General features: G+C 33.4%; 2 protein-coding genes across 2 annotated transcripts in view; one reads left to right on the forward strand and one right to left on the reverse strand.

Annotated features, from left to right (window-relative positions):
* The first annotated feature begins 10,405 nt into the window (after positions 1 to 10,405).
* The window catches only part of LOC110026025 (alcohol dehydrogenase-like 7), a 17,766-nt gene continuing 6,803 nt past the window's right edge, over positions 10,406 to 21,368 (forward strand). Inside the window, exons 1-9 of the mRNA XM_020726773.1 lie at positions 10,406 to 10,552; positions 10,636 to 10,772; positions 10,863 to 10,909; positions 10,980 to 11,308; positions 16,519 to 16,601; positions 18,342 to 18,417; positions 19,405 to 19,469; positions 19,666 to 19,761; positions 20,013 to 20,174. Of these exons, the coding sequence (XP_020582432.1) occupies positions 10,519 to 10,552; positions 10,636 to 10,772; positions 10,863 to 10,909; positions 10,980 to 11,308; positions 16,519 to 16,601; positions 18,342 to 18,417; positions 19,405 to 19,469; positions 19,666 to 19,761; positions 20,013 to 20,174 (1,029 nt within the window). The 5' untranslated portion in view covers positions 10,406 to 10,518. The remainder of the gene's footprint in view (positions 10,553 to 10,635; positions 10,773 to 10,862; positions 10,910 to 10,979; positions 11,309 to 16,518; positions 16,602 to 18,341; positions 18,418 to 19,404; positions 19,470 to 19,665; positions 19,762 to 20,012; positions 20,175 to 21,368) is intronic.
* LOC110026024 (transcription elongation factor TFIIS-like) lies at positions 17,048 to 18,335 on the reverse strand. Its single transcript, XM_020726772.1, is given in 3 exon segments — positions 17,048 to 17,403; positions 17,406 to 17,473; positions 17,475 to 18,335. Coding segments are annotated over 3 exon segments (771 nt in total). The 5' UTR covers positions 17,990 to 18,335; the 3' UTR covers positions 17,048 to 17,215.

Genomic DNA, 21,368 nt, shown 5'->3' on the forward strand with positions numbered 1-21,368 from the left:
GATTGAAATTAATTTTAAAGGTTTTAATTATTGCATTAAGATTTGTGCAATATCACTTAAATTTTTTATAGTGTGTGAATACATAAACTATTATATTTCTATATAAGCTTATTTAAAAAATGTTGAAGGACCCTATTTAGATAAGGTCAATTATGCATCAATAATAGAATGTCCTAGCTGTAAGCATGCATCAAACAGTCAACCTAATCATACAATACAATATCAAAAAGCTGATTTGAAAGAATAAGCCAAACATTAATGACATTTCAAGTATAATAAATACAAGAATGTAAATATTTATTAGCTACAAATTAAAAAAAAAATTAGGGTATTAAAATGAGTGATGCATTCGAGAAGATTTATATTTGTACATGGAAAATGTGTCTGCACTAATCCTATGGAGATCCAACGGTCCAGTTAGAAAAAAAAATACAACAAAGTATGGTCGGTCGACAGAAGACCAAGAGGCTTACTCATCTAACCGGATGAAGCAATCTGAGTGAAAACAAGCAGTCAAAACCAACCAAGTCACAAAAACAATCGAATAACCCGAACCCGAACCCATAAGGCTAAAATGTGTGGATGTTTAAAATTTGTGTGAGAGCATCGACCTATCTATCGGTGATACCACCCGAGAAAAGAATATAGTTCTTCAGCATCATTTCTTGTTCGAAGAGCACCCTCGAGGGTTCCTCATCAAGAACTATGAATTGATCATACAACCGAGCCTCACAATCATCCTAAAGGACCCCCTCGCCAAGGAATGGCTACCCATCGAGTTACAGTAATTCACCCTCTACTCAACAACATAGTCTCGTTTTGCCGACTAAAGCTCCTTCTCCAGGGATCGATTAAATGAAAATTTCTCTACTGATTTAGCTATAGCTTACTTAAAAATTAAGAAACATGGCATTGTACAATCATATATTACATTGTGTAATTCATAAAAATGGATCAAATTAAATGCATTTTTCATTGGAAATTATACAAATTTTTTTTTTTTTGTTTTATATCCATAAACAAGTCATTGGACTATTGTAAAGGAGAATATTTTGCAAAAATTATCCATCTAAAATTGATTTTTTTAATTTTCTCGGCCATATTCATGACTCCTGATCGAATAGTCATCACCAACATTGAAGTCATTGATCACCATGCTACAACGCAAGCCATTAATGTCCTTAAAATGCTCAAATTCTTGTTCCATAAAATTTTTTTGGTATTGCACTTTATGAAATCCTTTCTTTACAGGTTTCGAGAAGGATTTTTTATTTTTGGTTAATCTTGTAAATAATGATAGTCAATTCGATTACACAAGGTCTCCAATGATTCTTTAATTAGCTATTTCCTTTTTCGCATAAGAAAAACTTAGGTAGCATTTACTTCTTAATTAATTGTGCCTATGTAATTGAAAAACATTCAAGAAGATGAAGATCAAAGCAAAATAGTTATGGTCAATTCGATTGTTTAAAAATTTGGCCTTTCTACTCTATAAGGGAAAATAACTATAGGTTATGATCAAAGCAAAATAATTCACTATATAATTAATAGTATAAAGGCTAATTATTTACTTTAAGTATAGTAAAGATGGGATTGCAAAAGTATGTTAAGATTACGACAGCTTTGAAATTGTTAGACTAACATGCTTGTATGAAGATGGTTTGGTTACAACAATTCAGGCTATAATAATCGTAGTTGGGCTTGAACAACTATAATTGGACAATAATAACGGTAGTTAAGCTATAAATGTCATTGATGGTAATGCAGGATTGTTAGTAATCATTGATCGTGCACTATTCTTCTATGGTCATGCTTTAGTTGTCAGCTCACTATTCTTCTTCTTGCTTCTTATCTTAAGAATGAGAGTTTGTTTATAATTTTTTTGGATTGATATTTTAGTAAATTTGGCCAAAATTTTAAAACACTTCATCGGACATTTTTGTATTGATTCTTTCGATTAAAAGTCTTTTTTTTTTACATTTAAGTGTCTTAATGACCTTGAAATTAAATGAACTTAGGTTTGTTGGATTTTCTCGTCGAACTACTCCATTTGACTGTAAACTGCCGGATTTAGAGATTATTTGGCATTCAACTTAATAATACACCATAACATTTAATTATACAGTAAATGTTTGGTCCGAGCTTTTTTCAACTTGGATTTGATTATTTTCATGGGTATTTGGCTTGAATCGTTGAGATGCTCAATTTAACTATAAAAATGTTGCAATCAGAGCTTAGATGATCCTGGTTTGAATTTGAAAAATCTCTTATAAAAAATGCATTAAGATTAGTGTCTGATCGTATAAATTTCTTGGTGACATATAAAATTAATTACCCAAATCTAATTTTTAATTAAGTCAATTCATTAATATAAACGACATGGTATGTATTATACATATACTATAATATTTATTTAAAATATTTATTTCAAGTGATAGCTTTAAATTAAAATTTTAAATGAGTTTCAAATTTAATTTCTTATAACCTTCTAAAAATTTATTTGGGGTGACTGTAACTTTAAATAAAAAAATATCGTTTGTTTTTTTAGTTTTTTTTTGCATAACGGCTTACAAATTACAGGTTATTTAAGAAATTAAAAACAAAATTTCGTAAAACAAATATTTTTAAAAGAGGCGTTTACCTCTTTTAAAAATGAAATACTCTTTTAGTGTATAGATATATGCCAACAAAATGCTATAAATGTAAATTTCAAATTTATAATATCAAATATGAAAATATATTGAATATAAATGGTTTAAATATAAATTTTATTTTAAAAATAAATAAATAAATAAACAGGCGCTATAGATGATTTTTTCTTAAGTTGAGCTCTAATGATAATTAATTATGAATTCATGATTAAATTGTATTTCATATCTTAGTGTGTTAAATGAAGATAATATCCTCTATGAACTCTTCTACAAATTCTAATTTTTTGTTACTATTATATAGTTTTATCAGTGTTTATTATTTAAAAAAAAAACAAAGAGAAGCATAAGTGCGAAGAAATATTCCGAACATAGAATTACGTCAGGAGTCCGAATGTAGAATTACGTTCGAACTTCAATTATATTTTGCTACGTGGATCTTTTCTTACGCTTCGGACATTTCTATTTTTAGGGTTTAGGCTTAGGATTCCTTCTTTCCAGTCGCCGACGACATTTGGTGCTACAAACCGGCAGGCGCAGACATTTTGCAAAACCCGGGCTTTCTTGCGCTTTGTGATTGTCTCCATTTCTTCTTCTAGAGTTTTATCTTTCCCGTTGACAACGACACTTTGTGCAGTTTGGTTACATGTCTCTACTCTTCAAATGACTCAAACTTCAAAGTTCAATTTTGTCGCAAGGAAGGGAGTCATCTCTTCCCATCCTCTTCTCATCTTCTTTACGCATCGTTTTTTACTGCAGCAAAAAAAAAATATATTTCTTTGAACTTACCATTCAAACTGCCATGTTCAAAATTCCTTCTTGCCGGATTCGTTTGGTTATTTAGAAATTTTTCCAAGTACAGCATGAATGTACTCACTGTTTTCTCTAGTATAAGCATGTTATACATTTGATTTATTAAATAAATAATTCATGTTGAATGTTGTTTTGTGATGAATAAGCAATGTTATGATGCGAGAGGATATATGTATATATATATATATATACTGATGCGAGAGGATATATGTAGAGAGGATATATGTATATATATATATATATACTATCTAGTTTATTTTTTTGTTAAGTACAATTATGTTGTACTCATGTTTTGTTAGTATAAAATAATGTTCTGAAATATGATATAATGTTTGTTTGGTCTCCTATTTCTTTTTTTGTTAAGTACAATCATGTTGTACTCATGTTTTTTTTTTTTTGTGTTAAATAATGTCTTAAAGCAGGATTTGATGATTGGTTGTTCTCTTTTTGACTTTTTGTTAGATATAACCATGTTATACTCATTTTTTTTTTAATGTAGAATAATGTTCTGAAGCATGATTTGGTGTTTATTTTGCCTCGTGTTTGATTTTTTTGTCTAGTAGAATCATGTTGTATCGACCATTTTTTTAGTAAAATGATTTTATGAATTATCTTTTTATATCGGATGGCTGAAATATTTGATTTATTTTTTTCTTGCAAACCTCTTATAAGATTTGTGGACAATGTCTTATACGGGATCACATTGAGGTGCAGGCCATCAACATTTAGAACAATTCCAATATATCAATGAAGAAGTTGTGCAGATCCTTATGTGACTTAACATACATCATTTTCTAAGTTTGCCACTAGTTCAACAAGATGTTTCATTAATTGTGCAACTTATAGAATGTTTATACTTTGATAGACATGTAATCTGTATTAAATGACATGAACTACAATTCACTGCAGATGAAGTTGCTTTAATGATTAGGATGCCTAATAGAGGGGAATATTTTTTTTGGGAGAATGAACCCCTCTCTAGTTTAACATCTTTAGATTTTAAAAATAAAATTAAAGAGTATAAGAGAATAAAAAATATTGATAAATTTCTTAGTATATTTATAAAGTTTTTGCTATCAAACTTGTTTTCCCTTACCATAACCATAAAGAACCCGAGGATTTTCTTTTTTTTTGCTAGAAGTATTCATGAATATTCAAGGTATAATTGGCCAGATGCCATATGGAGGTTTTTAGTTAATCAATTTGATGTTATAGCAGAGAAGTGAAGATCCCATATATTGTTTGAAGACATTAGTGGTTTTTTCACCCTTTTGATGGTAAAGATACTTTCAATATCATGTTTGACATTACATATGATTCTATTGTCTAAATCTGATTTCCCGCTATGTTGATCTTTTTTTTTAGCACATAGATGTTACGCATCATGCAAGACCTAGCATCATGCGATGGTTCAGACCAGGTGCATGGAGAAAAAGGTGTGTAGTTAAGTTTTTTTACAGCTGCAACCTTGTCAGGTATAAACTTGTGTGGTAAACACTTGTCCATTTTCATTAATCATGTTGTCATTTTCATTAATATTGTCAATTATTTTCTTCAGGTTTTTGAATCTTTTAGAAATATTAATGTTGTGAAATCAATTTTATTAGTTGATAGTTCCAATATTCATCGTTCATTCAATTTAGAATCATTGTAGATTGTTGCTTTGCAACTTAGCTCTGTACATAGCCGGTCACTCGGCCCAACAAGCAGTGTACATAGTCCCCACACAACCCTGTGCATAGCTTCCAACAAACCCATGTGCAAAGTCATCCACCATTCCTTGTACATAGTCACCATCACAGACCTATGCATATAGAATTTTTGGCGTTAATAAATCAAATCGCAAATAGAGTTGTAGATTTTGAATCTACAACAACTAATAAGCTGAGGGAGAAGGAAACCACTCTTACCAGTAGAATAAATAATGCTGAGAAACAAATAAAGTTAATCAAAGAGGAACTGAATGTATTCAAATCACTTCTAATAATAAATACTTCCATACCTCATCCTAAGCCCTAACTAGCAAGCAACTTTAAAGGCACTACTCAAACTAATGATGATGCTTTACATCAAAAAGTCATCATTCATGCTTCTCCAATTGAAAGACACCCCATTGCTAGTGTGGTTAAAAAGAGAGATATTAGAACTAAAAATGTAGTCAAGTTTCCCTTAACATAAAAGGGCAAAAAAAACAGAAAAGTAAAGAATACCCTATGAAGAAATCTATAGGGAAAAAAAGAAAAAGGTGATCAAGGACGATCCTAGCAGAAAAACTAGTCATTTTAGGAGAACGAGTTGATGATGATGAGCATGTGATAAAAGTAAGATCTATTTATAATCATATTTTTTAATGTGAACAAGCCAAATTTATTAATGGTAAACTTACTTAAACTAAACTAACTTGCAGTCAAATGCCTACGATACTTGTTGAATTCTAGGCCCATAAACGTTTATTACCATATAAGTTGGAATTCAAAGATCGATGTTGTACACATTTGTAGATAAATAATGATATGTTGCTTCTCTAATATGTTCTTTCTTAAATTTACTTGAAGATGGCCGAGTTATTCTTGATGAATTACAGGAATAATACTATTGTGAGAGCTGGAAATATCCTGTTGTCCAAAAGTAATGTTTATGATGTTCTTAAAGATAATAATTTAGATAACATAAATGTTGATATGTTTGTCCATTTATTGGTTGAGAAAAATAGACTTACTCTTGATTTATGTGTGCCATTTTTATACATTTCCACACTGCATCAGGTTAGTAACAATTGCACATAATTGCATGCAATGATATAAATAAGTTTGTTAGTAAGAACTATCAATAAATTTATTGAATTTAAAGGGTTATTCTAAATATGATCACATGCAAAATGAAAGCAAGATATTTTTTAAGTGATGTGATAAAGATAGTAGGAAAGCAGTTGAGTTGGTCGTTATATCAATTGCAAATAATGAGCATTAGATCTTATTAGTGGCCAAATTAAAAAATCGAAAGTGATTCTTTTATGATTCATTGTCAAATCCAATACATCAAACAATTTTAATCAGAATAATGAGTACTCACTTGTTACTCTTCTTTATTTTGTCTTTGAAAACACACCAACGAACTATTCTATTTTATGCTTTCTTCTAATGTGATAGATAAAGCTTATAGACAAGGATGTCAGAAGTGCTTTTGACTCCAACATTATAAAGTGGCCAATTGAAGAAGTTAGTTGAATTCTTAAACAACTTAACAGTATTGATTGTGGCATGTATGTGTGTAAATACATTGAGGTCATTGTTTCTCGACAAGTGGTTGATTGGGGTGAACATCAGGATTGACAACTTAAAATGCCACTATTTATGGCTGAATTTGCTTACAAACATTTTGTTATTGCATCTCATCTGACATCCTAAAGAGCATTATGTTGTAAATCGTGTTACATTTTATTTTCATTTCATAGTTTGAATTATATGATTGAAATTACTTGAAAGAAAATTTGATAGCATTATGCAACCATGTTGTACTGTCAAATTTTTACTCGCTAGGACAATCTAGTGTGATTGCATGGTGAACAACATAATTATAGTCAACTTCAAAGCGAGCACAATCATATTGTACTAATTAAATATTTACATGCAAGACTAATCTACTATGAACGTGCATTTTACATTATGGTTATACACAGCTTAAGGACAAGTACAACCATATTATATTGATCAATATTTTACACACAAGACCAATCTAATGTGATAACATGGGGAACAACATGGTTATAGTCAACTTAAGGCAGGGTAGAACCATGTTGTATTGATCAAAATTTTACACACTTGGCCAATCTAATGTGATAGCATGTGAACAACATGATTATACTCAATTTAACATAGAGCACGACATATTGTACTGATAAAAAGTTTACACACGAGACCAATCTAATGTGATCGCATAGTTAAGATTATGATTATACACAACTTAAGGATGAGTATAACCATAGTGTACTAATCAATAATTTACACATAAGGCCAATCTAATGTGATAGCACGGTGAACAACATGATTATAGTCAACTAAAGACCGAGTACAATCATGTTGTACTGATCAAATATTTACACACAAAACCAATCTAATGTAATAACACAATTAAATTATGGTTATACACAACTTTAAGAAGATTACAACAATGTTGTACTGATTGATTTTCTTACGCACTTGGTCAATCTAATCTAGTTAACACGATGAACAACACAGTTATAATCAACTTATGGAAGAGTACAACCATGTTGTATTGATCAATATTTTACAAATTTAGCCAATCTAATATGATAGCATGGTGAACAATATGGCTATAATCAACTTAAGGCAGCGTACAACCATATTGTACTGATCAAAAATATAATGTGCATTGACAATATATAACATTTACTACCACAAAATTTAATGTCCATTTTCTATAAGAAAAAATATTTGGCTTGATTAATTGGAATAATTATTCATCATAAATGGTACCACTCAACTATACTTCATTTAAGAATTGTCTCTTCAACGATGTACATCATCAAACTAGTGTACCCAAGTGATGGCTTCTTCCTCTTGCTTGCACTTGAATTTAATTCTTCCATTAAACAATGAGGCATAGTGAAGAATGCAATCATATGGGATGGATCTGTATGCACTTCAAATGTTGGGAGATCATATTTTTCCCCTACTAAAAAAATACCGAATGGGAGGTGACAACATCATAACAATGGTGAATGAAATGTGACGTTACGATTCTATTTAACAAAAAAATACATGAAAAACTATTATGGTGAGAGATCAGTGTAGATGCCTCTGCATGCTCTTTGACTAATAAGGGTTCATCTTTTTCCCCTGTCAGAAGAATAGTGAATGAGAGCCGACACAATGATATTATTTAGCAAACAAAATTTTAATAAATAATATCAGAATTGCTATTAATATTAGATTGATTGGTCGAAGTGGGTGACTTTGTATGCTTTTTGACTATTGAGGGGTCTATTTTTTTTCATGTCGCATGAATAGTGAATGAGAGTTAAGATGAAGGAAATCTTTTAAATAAAAAGTATTATCATGACTAATCTAAGTTTCACTGCTAGGTTTTCTCCTTTTCTCCCAATCCTCTCAATCTTACATTAGGCACAAACTTTAGTCACAACTTGGGTGGATCTTTTACACCAAAGCTGCAATCGAAGTCATTCCCATCAATCTTTTTTTGTATTTTTGGGTTTCGTGCATTAAGGTGATTTCCCCATAAGTATTAGTTCAATATCTTCAAACAACTTCTTCAATAAATTTAACATGGATTGTTCCGCTTCTTCATTACCTTATGATCTACAACAAATTTGATATGAATATCTACTAATATAGTTTCAAAATATGAAGCTCCGGGAATAACCATTAATAATATGTATATCTTTTATTTTTTTGTAAGCACTATTAATGTATACATTTATCTTTATTTTAGAAGATCATCTCATTAGGAGATATTTATCTGAGATGCAAAGAACATGTTCTTAGCACAAAATCTTGATAGAGTGGGCACAAAGTAATCTCATTTTTCGTATTTCTTACAAGTACATTGTATATTAAAACTTTATTTGTCAAAATTAATAGTTCAATTCTTAGAATGTTTCATATTCTCCAAGTTTCTAACCAAATATTATGTAGGGTAATTATTTCAAATCTCTACAGCTAGACCACCAACCTCATGCAAATATTCTTCTTCAAAAAAAAAAAAAAAACAGCTTCCTAGAGTAAAATGCAGCAAATTACTTCCATCTTCAGGACGAGCTCCACTATTTTTCTTCTAAATTCAAAAATTACATTTTTACTTTTGTTGCGCAAACAAATTAATCAATGTGGGTTAGGTCGAGCTTCGGGCTTCACACATTTTTATGAAAGAAAATAATTTTTTAAATCGGAGTCAAGTGGCAAATTTTAGTTGGAGTCTGAATATAGAGTTATATGTGGACTTTGAACGTAATATTTCTTCCATAATAGGCACAAGAGTTCAGCCTAGGGGTGTAAACAAGCCGAACACGAGCGAGCTCAAGCTTAGCTCGTGTTGGCTTTTTTATACTTCGAGCTCAAAAAGTGTGTTCGTGTTCGACTTGTTTGCTTAGCGAGCCGAACACGAGCAGTTCACAAACAAAGAGTCGTGTTAATAACTCTAATCACGTAACCATAAGATGTTAAGAATTTGGACAATTTTTAAAAATTATTGGTTATATTAAAGCATTATTTGAATCTAATTTCATATTTTTAATTCTATTTTCTTAATTAACACTTTTAATTGACGATTCTATTTTTTTAATTAATAATTGTATTTGATTATAAATCTTTATAGTCTTGTAGTCAATTAAATTTTTTAAAAGTAGTAGTATTTCGAGCCAAAATGAGCCGAACACGAACGAATAAATCTTAGTTTGTGTTCGGCTCGTTAACTTAGCGATCGAGCCAAACACGAGCTTATTAATAAGTTGAACATGAGTTGTTCACCAACAACGAGCCTTTTTGAGAGCCCTAATACAGGAGAAAATATTGCATCGGGATTCCACACGTAGAATTATATGTGGAGTCCAATGAAATTATGTCACGTGGCGGTGACAGAAAAAAAGATAATATGTCCAGTAACACAAGTAAATATTCGTCCTGTGTTATTCATATGTTATTATGTGTTATTTAAGTGTTATTATGTGTTATTCAAGCGTTATTGATGTGTTATTGTGTTATTATAAAATCGATAATATTCCCGGAATACAATAACTCCTTAATAACATACAATAACACCTGAAGAACATGGAATAACACACAGAGAATATTTCCCTGTGTTACCGGACCAATTTTTTTCTTTCATTTTTTGATTTCATTAGACTCTACACATAACTTTAAGTGAGAGTCCCCATAAAATATTTTTTCTTAACACTGCCGGCCGCTTAAAAAAAAAAAACACAATTGAGGAGAGAGAATCACCCACACAGCCCTTATTAGTACTCAAGCCAAACAGTCTCGTCTCCGTGGAGAAGAAACTAGCGACCTCATCAAATCAAATGGAGAAATCCCCCAAGCCTATTCGCTGCAAAGGTATATAACAAATAAACTTCTCCTCCCTCTCCATCTCTGACTTCCATTACTCAATACCTGAGCTCCCTCAACTCCTTCAACAGCGGCCGTGTGCAGAGCCTCCGGCGAACCCCTACTTATCGAAGAGATTGAGGTCGCCCCTCCCGGAGCCTTCGAAGTCCGCATCAAGATCATCTGCACCTCCCTTTGCCACAGCGACATCACCTTCTGGCGCAGACCGGTAACTAATTAATTACTATCTCTCCATTCATAACTCAACATTGATTTTACTCAATCTCTCTGACCTCCTTCCTTCAATCATCCCTAATAGGTTTTCTCAATCTACCTTCCGCGCATCTTCGGCCACGAGGCTTTCGGGTACTATTTAATTTAATTTATCCGAATCTTACTTGTATGTCGATTAATCCATAGATGATTTGTTTGCTAGAATAATTGAGAGCTTGGGTGAGGGGGTAAAGGGGTTGGAGGTGGGCGATACGGTAGTGCCAACGTTTCTAACAAACTGTGGGGAGTGCAAGGTGTGCGAATCGGAGAATCTGGGCAATTTCTGCACGACTGTGCCGTTCAGTGTGATGCCGGGGATGCCGAGGGATCGCACCCTCCGGTTCACGGATGCGGATGGTCGGCCCGTGAACAACTTTCTGGGTGTCTCCAGTTTCAGCGAGTACACAGTGGTTGATGTGTCTCAGGTGACCAAAGTTGATGGTGGTATTCCCCCGGAGAAAGCTTGTCTTCTCAGTTGTGGAGTGTCTACAGGTAAGCAAGCAGCAACAGTTCTGAATGCCTGCTGTGGGTTTTGTTTTTTTATTGCGATAAGTTTTAAAATTAGTGATCTATATTTTATATATTTAGCTTATAAATTTCAATTTTTAGATATATATCTCATATTATTTTTGCTCGAAAAGTTGTATTTTTGATATTATATGAAAGATTTGAGTGGTTTAAATATAAGAAGCAAAGTTAGATTTTTTATATGCAAAATTTTTAAGGCTTGGGTAGTATATGTGTAAATGACGCTTAATTTTGTTGTATGGGTCTTTAATTTTATGTCATGTGTTATATATATAAATATGAGGGTTTTTAGGTAGCAATTATCCTAAATATTAAATATAATATTTTAATGCTTCAAATTTTAAATATAATATTTTAATTATTTAAAATTTTTAAAACCTTCAAGAATGAGTTTAGAAGCTTGGTTGTAATGAAAAATAGTTATTAAAAATGTTATATTTAAAGTTTTGGTGATTAAAATATTCTATTTAATATTTTAGGTGATTAGTGTGTAAAAATTTCATAAATTTAATTATATTATTATATCTAATATTTTTTTTATTTTTAAATAATTTAGTTGTGTTACTTAATAATTTAATTATGTTGAGAGAAAATATTTTACACTTAGAAATTAATTTTATGTGTGATACAATTGATTTATCTTGATGCAAACGTATTAGAATATTCTAATATTTTTTTGAGTTATTTTAAATTTAATAACTATTCTGATCGCCATGTTTCTTTTATTCTGAGCTAGAATAATCATTTAATTGTTTTTAATTTAATGAATTTACTTTTAATATTATAAAATGAACAATTAAGTTGCGTTGGCAATTGATAAGGATTCAAATCCTTAGTATGAAATTAAGATTGGAACAAATGAAAAAAAAAAGATGAATAAAATATTTACAAGCAATTTGTTTAAATCTATGTTTTAGGAAAGAGTGAATTGGAAGAGGATTTCGTTTAATCGCCATTTGGGTCTTTTGGCCGTTGGATGGCTAAGCGGCCTTAGCCCAGATTGTATAGTAAAGCTACAAGTGCACTTGAGTCAAGGCACCGTGTCAAGTGGACAGTGGGTCTTGAAGACGCACTTTCGGCCATATAAAACCAAGTTTTGGTAACGTGACGTCAGTAAGTTATATAGTTCGGTTTTTAAGCCCGGCGTTACCTGTTCAAATGTTTACTTACTTTTTATATTTTATAATAAGAGCCTACCTGCTGTTGGAGAAAATTCATACTGTAGTCCAGATTGGGTGTTGTGGTAGTTCTATAGTTAGTAGAGGTAAAGAAAGTCCAGATTGGGTATGTGGTAGTTTCATAGTAAGTAGAGAAAGAGAAGGGATGCACCGTTCGTCTGTCACGATAGTGCTGACTAGTTATTCTGTAGAAAATTCGTCTAATAAAACATAATGTTGCCGTAGATTCTTAGATTTCAAACCTCCCTAATATTTAAATCAGTTTTTTTTCTTTTAGAATTCAGTCCACTCCAATAATTGAAAGATTGACTAGATGAGACTTTAAACAGAAAAAGTACCAGCACGAATCTCGAGAAGATTTGGAGGCACAGATAGGATAAGGCTTGTCTAAGAAGGGTCCACTAATAGAAGACTCGTAGGCTCATGTGTCCGATCAATATCAAAATTGATCAAGTCAACCAAGCGGCCCGAACCTAAGCAGTTTGATCAACCACCAAGTAAAGAGAAATCTAGTACATTACCAGCAATGGAACCAACCCAAGGGGAAATGTTAATCTCTCAGATCTTACAATTCTCTTGAAGGTATTTAGCAACCTCCCCGAACGTCATCAATAGTCAGTAGGACGAATCTCAATCATCTCTCGGGGTGGGTTCACTTCGTATAAGAGCGGGTACCTATTGGATTACAGTAATTACTCTCTGCCTGATAACCTAGTATCACCCAGCTAACAAGAGTTTCTTCTCAAGGATTGAGAGTCAGCAGCCAGACTTGTTCAAACAATCGACTCCACTAATCTGAGCAAGTCAACTTTGCCGACCTTTTACTAGTAATGATTCAGTCAGACGAAAACATCCAACATAGCTGATTGGTAGTCTTAGCAGGCCAGACCGACCGACGAGCCTCTCTAGCTTAGTCGACTGATAGCCCTGTCCAAGGGTTCACTAGTCTAACCAACAAAAACTTAGAGCTGCCAGGCTCCGTGCCAACATATGTAAAATACATGTAATAGTTTGTGAAACCGCTATTAAAGCAGAGCTGCATATGTAAATTCACGCATCGTAACCCATTTCTCTATAAATAGGGGATCATTTCATGAATAAAGGATCACACACATCCTCTAAATTACTGTTCATTTTTATTTGTCTCTATCTCTTTATCTCTCTTCTGTCTTACACTCTATTTTTTTGGGCTTAATTCAAGGAAAAATTAGGATCCAACATTCTAAAAGGTTAGATGAGCATGGATCATGTCACAAACAAGAAGAGAGGTAGCACAAGGAAGAAAAACTTAACTCAAAGACACTGCAAACATAGAATGCGCCAAAGAATTTGTGCATCGACAGATCCCAGATCTAAAGGACTACATGTTGGAAGCTCTCAGAGAGGTAGTTGCTCAGGGAAGGAAGCAGAATTCCCGGGAGTAGAACTCACGAGAAGAAGAGCTGGTGACCAACGACTGAAGGGTGATCTAGGGCCCGGAACTGGTTGGAGATTCCCAATACAATGACAATGTTGGGCTAGCACTGAAGAACAAACAATAGTCCGGGCGAACCGAAGCATCTCGACAGTCAGAGAATGCTCTCTCAACAGATTTCTAAAGCTGAGTCCCTGGAGACATTCAAAAGTCCCTGGTCGGAATCCTACAAGGTCAAACTGATTTGATCGGCCATATAGCATCCTTCAAGTGGACCACCTGCCTGCTTAAGATCACAGGTGTGATGAAGTGTTGTTGGTCTTCATCACATTGAGGGATTTGGCCCTCAAGTGGTTAAACAGACTAAGAATCATAGTAATCACATTCTTAACTGATTTTAAAAGGTTGTTTGTGCCACAATTTGTCAGCGGCCAAAAACCACATTAGAGTTTACAAGTCTTCTTGCAAATCAGGCATGGGCAAAGCGAGAGCCTCCACTCGTTTGTCACTCAATTTCAAAATGAAATGCTGGAGAAGGAAGATTTGGAACATGCAATAGCACACTCGGCTCTTGCCCAACGGCTGAAGAAGTGGCCTTTACGCTATGCACTGGGTCTTCAGCGACCAAAGACCTTAGCCAAATTGTTGGAGCTGGCAAACAACCATATCTTGGTCGAGGAGTACAATTCCATCCTTGCTTCTATTTGAGAGGAGTTAATCACCCGTCGTCTGCAGAAGAGGGCTCGAAGGGACAACAGATGGAAACCGAAGGAAGGTACATCTATGATTCTGTTGTGATCAAAGACAAGCGATCACCTCAAGATAACAGGGAGCCAACAAGATCTACATCTATTGTGGTCAAGCTCTATACCCTTAAAATTAGCTATTTCATCCCAATGATTAACTGTTAAACGATCCAAAAAGCTTCAAAGGTGACTCCACTGAGTGTCTCAATGGTCGAGCTAGTTGAGGTCATCCAGAATAAGGGGTATTTCACTGTCAATGAGAGTTGGAGTTTTTCTTCGAGATACCAAGAAGTACTTTGCATATCACAGAGATCATGGCCACTACACGGAGGTATGTCTAGACCTTTGGAGCCTAGTTGAGGAGTTGATCAAAGCTAGGAAACTCAAGGAGTTTGTAGCACCAGGAGCGATGACCCAGAGACAAGGAAAACTCCATTTGAAGAAACTTTAGATGAATCAGTTGAGTAAATACCATTCATATTGTTCAGATACTACCAGCCATTTTAAGAGGAGGTGAAATTCATCCCTGCGAGCCAGCCAGAAGAAGTTCTGGTCGGGAGAATTGTGCGTTGCTACTTTTGCCCCGAAGCGCAGCACTCACCCATCGATCATATTCTTTGACACAAATCTACCCCCCTAGGGAACCTTTACAATGATGTTATTGTCGTCACTGCTATGATAAGTAACTACCAAATCGGAATATAACGGATTCAAGTACTATACCGTAGTGCAAGGTAAGACATCGATGAAGAGGTGATTAATCTGTACGGATGTAAAGGAGTTGATCATAGCTAGGAAACTCAAGGAGTTTGTATGCCAGGAGCGACGAACCAGAGACAAGGAAAAACTCCATTTTGAAGAAATTTGAGATGAACCAATCCGAGTATATACCATTGATTTTGTTCAGATAGTACTAGCCATTTTAAGAGGAGGTGAAATTCATCTCTGGGAGCCGGTCAGAAGAAGCTTCGGTGGGGAGAAATGTGCGTTGCTACTTTCGCCTCGAAGAGCAGCACTCACCCGCCGATCACATTCTCCGACACAAATCTGCCCCCCAGGGGAACCTTACAATGATGTTATCGCCATCACTGCTATGATAAGTTAACTACCAAATCGGTATATAATGGATTCAAGTACTATACCGTAGTGCAATGTAAGACATCGATGAAGAGATGATGATTCTGCACGGATGTTGAGACTACTTTTACTTTTTGAACCGAGGCTAATGCATCCAAAAAAGATGAGTTCCTCAAGATAAATTATCCAAAAAGAATTGGTTCATACTAGACCATAGTTTATCAATGACAACATGACATGACCAATATTATGGCGAATCTACAAAAAGTTTTTTGGTGTTTTAGAGCGTAAGGATCTTGGAGCTTATGTGGTAAATAAGACTCCAATTTTATTCATCTAAGCTCTTAACAATAAAAAATTTCATCTTCCTTAAGGGTTATGCGAAGAATCTAAAATTGAGTAGATTATTGAAAAGATAAACTTCTCATCTAGCCAAATTGCAACCCTTTTAGATCGTACGCTCAAGGAGAGTTTAAAACAGCTTTCTCTTAAATATATGTTGACGATATGCATATTTTAAGAATTCTTTCAACATACGGTGCATCAGAAATAAAAAAAATTTATAGTTAGTTTCTGTTTTTCATACAATCGAAGCATGGCACTAAGAACATCTGTTATTGAGCTTATAGGCTGAATGCTCTCCTATATCCTGTTTGAGTGCATAATTTATTACTTATTTTGTTGACTAGTATGACGTAGCTTTTCATTAATTATGATTTTCCTTAGAATGTTAAAATTTTGATTATGTTTACAACGCAGGAGTTGGAGCTGTTCGAAAGGTAGCTGCTGTGGAGGCAGGATCCTCTGTGGTCATATTTGGGTTAGGTGCAGTGGGATTTGCGGTAATTGTGAATTAAAGTTTATAATTTTTATTTTTGCCCATAATTATTGCTGACTGATGAAACCTTTTAATTTTAATTTAATTTTATATTTCTATAAAAATTTGTGGGTATACTACACTCATCTCAAAGTAAATTGCAAAGCTTTAACTGCCAATCAAGAAGGACGGAAATCAGACAGTTAAATTAGGAGTTTTCTATAATTAGAAGCTTACTTATTTAAATTATTTACAATATCTTTATTTTTATTTATTTCCCTTTTAGCTGAATATTTAGATTATGAATATGTATTATTAAGTTATCAAAAATAGATTATAGATAATATTTTGTACCTAAAATAATTTGTAAGATTATTATTTAATGAAATGAAAGCAAAGGAAAATAGTCGTCGAGCCAATTCAGAATTCAGTGTCATCCCTTTTTTTTTTTTTTTTTTTTTTTTTAACAAACATTGAGATAATTAAATTATTGTAAGAGACAAATTCATTAAAAGTGAAGACTGACGAATTTAAGCCATGTTACAGTAAATGAACTAAATAATCTAATTCAAATAACAACAAAAGAAATAGGAGGTCCATAAACTTCCTCACATTTATAAACTATCACGGCACTGATTCTCAACAAAACTTCCAGTGATTGTTGCAGTTTACGCAAGTCACAAAAGTTGTCGTTGGTTCATCAGCACTTTTAGTCTGCAACTGATAATAAGTGCATTTTCTCTGTCCACATCGACCGCATCGAAACTGATCGGTTGTAGCTTTCGGAGGCCCTCCTCTTTCAGAATTAAATAAAGCCTTCTCTTGGACTGCTTATTCGATGTTTTTCTCTCGTCGCTAGTCTGCTCTTCTGCTGTCATGGTGATGAACCTCTCAGGGACGAAGATCCGTGTTCTTAGAATCCTTCAGATTGAACATTATTGATCTATATTTAACTTTTTGTGCACCATTCGACCGTCCTAGCTTTTCGAACATCGCCGACTCTACAGTAACTGCAACACGAATTGGATCACATATGTTTATTTCATCAACCACGTCTCTCACTTCATCCCTCAAATCCTCACTTGCCTCCTCTGAAACCTTTACGAAAGCCTCTGCAAGGAGTTCCCTGAGTTTGTCTCTCACAGGATCGTTACATTTTACCATTGCAGTGAGCTTTGGAGGTCCAGTGGGAATGGAAGGGTTTTTGGAAAATGATGTCTGTTTCTCTTCCTTAGAGAACCTTTCCACTTTGATAGTCTCTATTTTATTGCATCTTTCATAAGACAAACTGGCTGATTCATCTTTCATGGTTTTCTCAATTTTGATGGCATCTGATCGAGAAATTTTCTCAGAAACCGAGCATCTGTCTGAAGAGAAATTTTCGAGCTTCAGGCTTTCGGATTTTGAATGCATGTTAATCTTAGATGAACCAGATTTTGAAATTTTTTCGATTTTGGCAGCATCGGATCTCTCGGACTTGGTTTCAGTTTTTGTGAGGGTTATTTCGTTGAACTGCTACTTTTCTTGCCATCTTTACTTGTCTCCTCAATAACAACATTCTTCTAGAATTTGAACAGATCAGTAGCAACCATTTGAATCCTAGACTTGGGATGTTTGTGAGGCTGCTAATCCGTTTGCCAACCTGCTTGTTCACCAGATCCTTTGTGGGGACATCCATCCTCCTCAGCCATCTATCTTACCAAGGATGAGCTTAACTTTTTCAATTAATTGCACATTCTTAGAAATGGCATGCTTTTTTTTGTAGGTTGCTGAAGGAGCAAGGTTCCATGGAGCCTCCAAAATAATTGGGGTAGATATTAACCCTGAAAAGTTTGAGATTGGTAAGCCATTTTCACATTTTTTATGACTATTTGATTTTTTGTTAAAATGTTATATGGAAAATAAAATTAAAACTGCTATATGGAAAATAAAATTGAAGTTACATTAAGAGAATCTATTATTCATCTCTTGCAATTGTATATCTAAAGTGATTATGAAAATATCAACTTTATAATGGTGTTACATTATAATAATAATATTTTTATGTTGAGTGTGTCATTGACATCTAGAATATGGATCATTTATATTTAAAGTATTTATCTCATTTTTTACAAAAAATAATTTCAACCTCTGAAATAAAGAATAGCACTATGTTTCTTTTATTTTTTTATTTTATTTTTTGAATATGTTATTTTATTGTTGACACAAAATGCATCGCATTTAAAATGTGTCGAATGTTATGAATACCACGATTGTAATAAGAGAAAATATCACAATTTTTTTTCTTAGACTTGATGCACTTGTATCTTTAATGTAAACTACATCAAAGAACCACTCATTAACAAATTCTTCTTGAATATTTAATGTCTATGAAATTGTTTACATAAAAAAAATATGTTGTATAGGAGCTTTAAAACATCATAAATAGCTCAAGTTATCTTTATAAAGATCGAGTTGAACAAGGAGAATAAATCAGCAAACCAATATGTCTCACTTTAGTTTATGAGGAACAAAAATTTTAGTGCATTATATGATAATAAAGAATTTCCCACCACTGCTGGATGGCCGTTGGTTATCAAATTAACTCTGGATAGAAATAATGAATTACTAAGGAATAATAACTGCCAAAGATATCAAATATCTAGCATAAGGGATTATGCGGACCTCATCTACCTTTTTTCTTGTGACTTTTACTTTTTTTTTTATATGTCGTTTTAGTTCTTGATTGCAGTTTGTAATCTAAAGCAAAGCTTTTCAGAACTCCCATTTTACTATGCTTTTTTATGACTTTATCATTGCAATAAAAATTTGTTACGTTCTTCCTGCAGGAAAAAAGATTGGGCTCACTCATTTTGTTAACCCAAAAGATACAGGGGAAAAATCGACGGTTGAGGTCTGGTCACTTCTTTTCAGGAATTTGTTCCGTCTCACTTTTTCTCCCTAAGTTTCTCTTTTCAATAATCTGTTGGTCAATTGAAATATTATCCATTAATTTGAGCTTACATGATTTTGTTTTCTTTCCCGTATATTCGCAACGTCCTATCACAGCCTTGATAGTTTTTCTAACATTTTTTTGCTTTCATATTTAGATAATCAAGGAGATAACTGATGGAGGTGCTGATTACTGCTTTGAGTGCATTGGTTTGGCACCGTTGATGAGTGATGCTTTCAATAGCTCCCGTGTGGTCTCTCTCTCTCTCTCTCTCTCTTCTTTCAGTATCTGTGAATTGTCCTCTGTAATCTTACGGATATGGGAAAGGAGTTTGAAGTTCAAGTTGGAACTTAAATAATTCTTAGCTTAGAAATAATCCAGAAAATTTTATAAAATAAGAACAAAAACAGAGGTTACATTTGTTTTCCCTTTAAATTATTTTTTTTAAATATGATTCTAATTCCCTTAATTATAACTTATATTGTTTCTTTCCACTGTATGCAGGGTTCTGGTAAAACTATCATTCTTGGAGTGGAAATACATGGAAACCCAATAACGATAGATTCAGCTGAAATCTTGTGTGGGAAATGTATTATAGGTTCAATGTTTGGTGGAATCAAAGGGAAGATTGACATCCCAGTCCTAGCAAAACAGTACCTAAACAAGGTATTTTTATTGGCTATTTTCACTCATTAAAGAAACTAGAATGCCTGCATCAAGAAAAAAAAAACAAAAGAAAAAATAGGACTCAATGAGGTTGTACAAGCAATCTATTGAATCCTAAGATTATTTGTTGAGGCAGTTTTACATGCATAGCACTCAAAATTTTATAAATTACATATTTAGCGCTTAAACTTGAATATTTACTCATACAACACACAAAACTTTAACATGCGTAAAAAATAACATAAATACTCTCTCTTTTCATTATCCTTCATGTTGCCGGTTTCATGAACTTTTACTAGTAAGATCCTTTCACTTTCACATTGTGTCGATCACTTCCAGCTCCACACACGCGTCATATATATATATATATATATATATATATATATATATATATATATGCATCGCGTACTCAGATCTGTTGGTCGAGCATCTGCTTGTCAGTTGTAAGTCCCCTCTGGTCTGGGATTCAATTACCCCCAAGTGTAGAGTATGGTACTTGAATTCTTAGACGCATGAGGGATGACCGGAGCTCGTATAATAGCCTCCGGCCATTTCTTTTTAATATATATATATATATATATATATATGAATTAAATAGCAATGATAATTTTAATGTTAATATCACAAATTCACCACATCATCTCATCATCATTTTTACCTTCTCATGTGCATTGGTATAAATTGTTTGTTTCAAAACTCCCTAAACTTCATGTTTAGCTTGATGAGAAAAATATGCGTGCATTCTTCACAGTCCACGGGGGTAACTCATAATGCAGTGGTTAAGTCCTATATGTCTTTTTCTTGACATGGTAAAGAAATTATAGATATTATAGATTTTTCTTGCACATACCCAATGCAAGTCTTTTTTGGTCAGTTGGAACTCAAAAGCTACATCCCCAATGTCTTATTACACTGATAATAAAATCTTTCTTTATGTTGTGGGCAGACACAAAGTTCATCTAAATACTCCCTACATAGGATAGACGTCAGGAAGCTAGCAAAATTTGAACTGAAAAAGACTCCAACAAACAAAATAAAACGACTTATAAACATTAATGCAATGTGAAAACGAACTTGATTTAAATATTGTTATTTTGACCCCCAATTAATGAACTAAGGTAACAGGGAAATTTTGTAATGTGGCACCGCCACCTACCACATCTCACCTACCGCTCACCTACCGGCCACCTACCA

The sequence above is a fragment of the Phalaenopsis equestris genome, unplaced genomic scaffold, assembly GCF_001263595.1.
Source record: "Phalaenopsis equestris unplaced genomic scaffold, ASM126359v1 Scaffold000347, whole genome shotgun sequence".
NCBI classification, from domain to species: domain Eukaryota; kingdom Viridiplantae; phylum Streptophyta; class Magnoliopsida; order Asparagales; family Orchidaceae; genus Phalaenopsis; species Phalaenopsis equestris.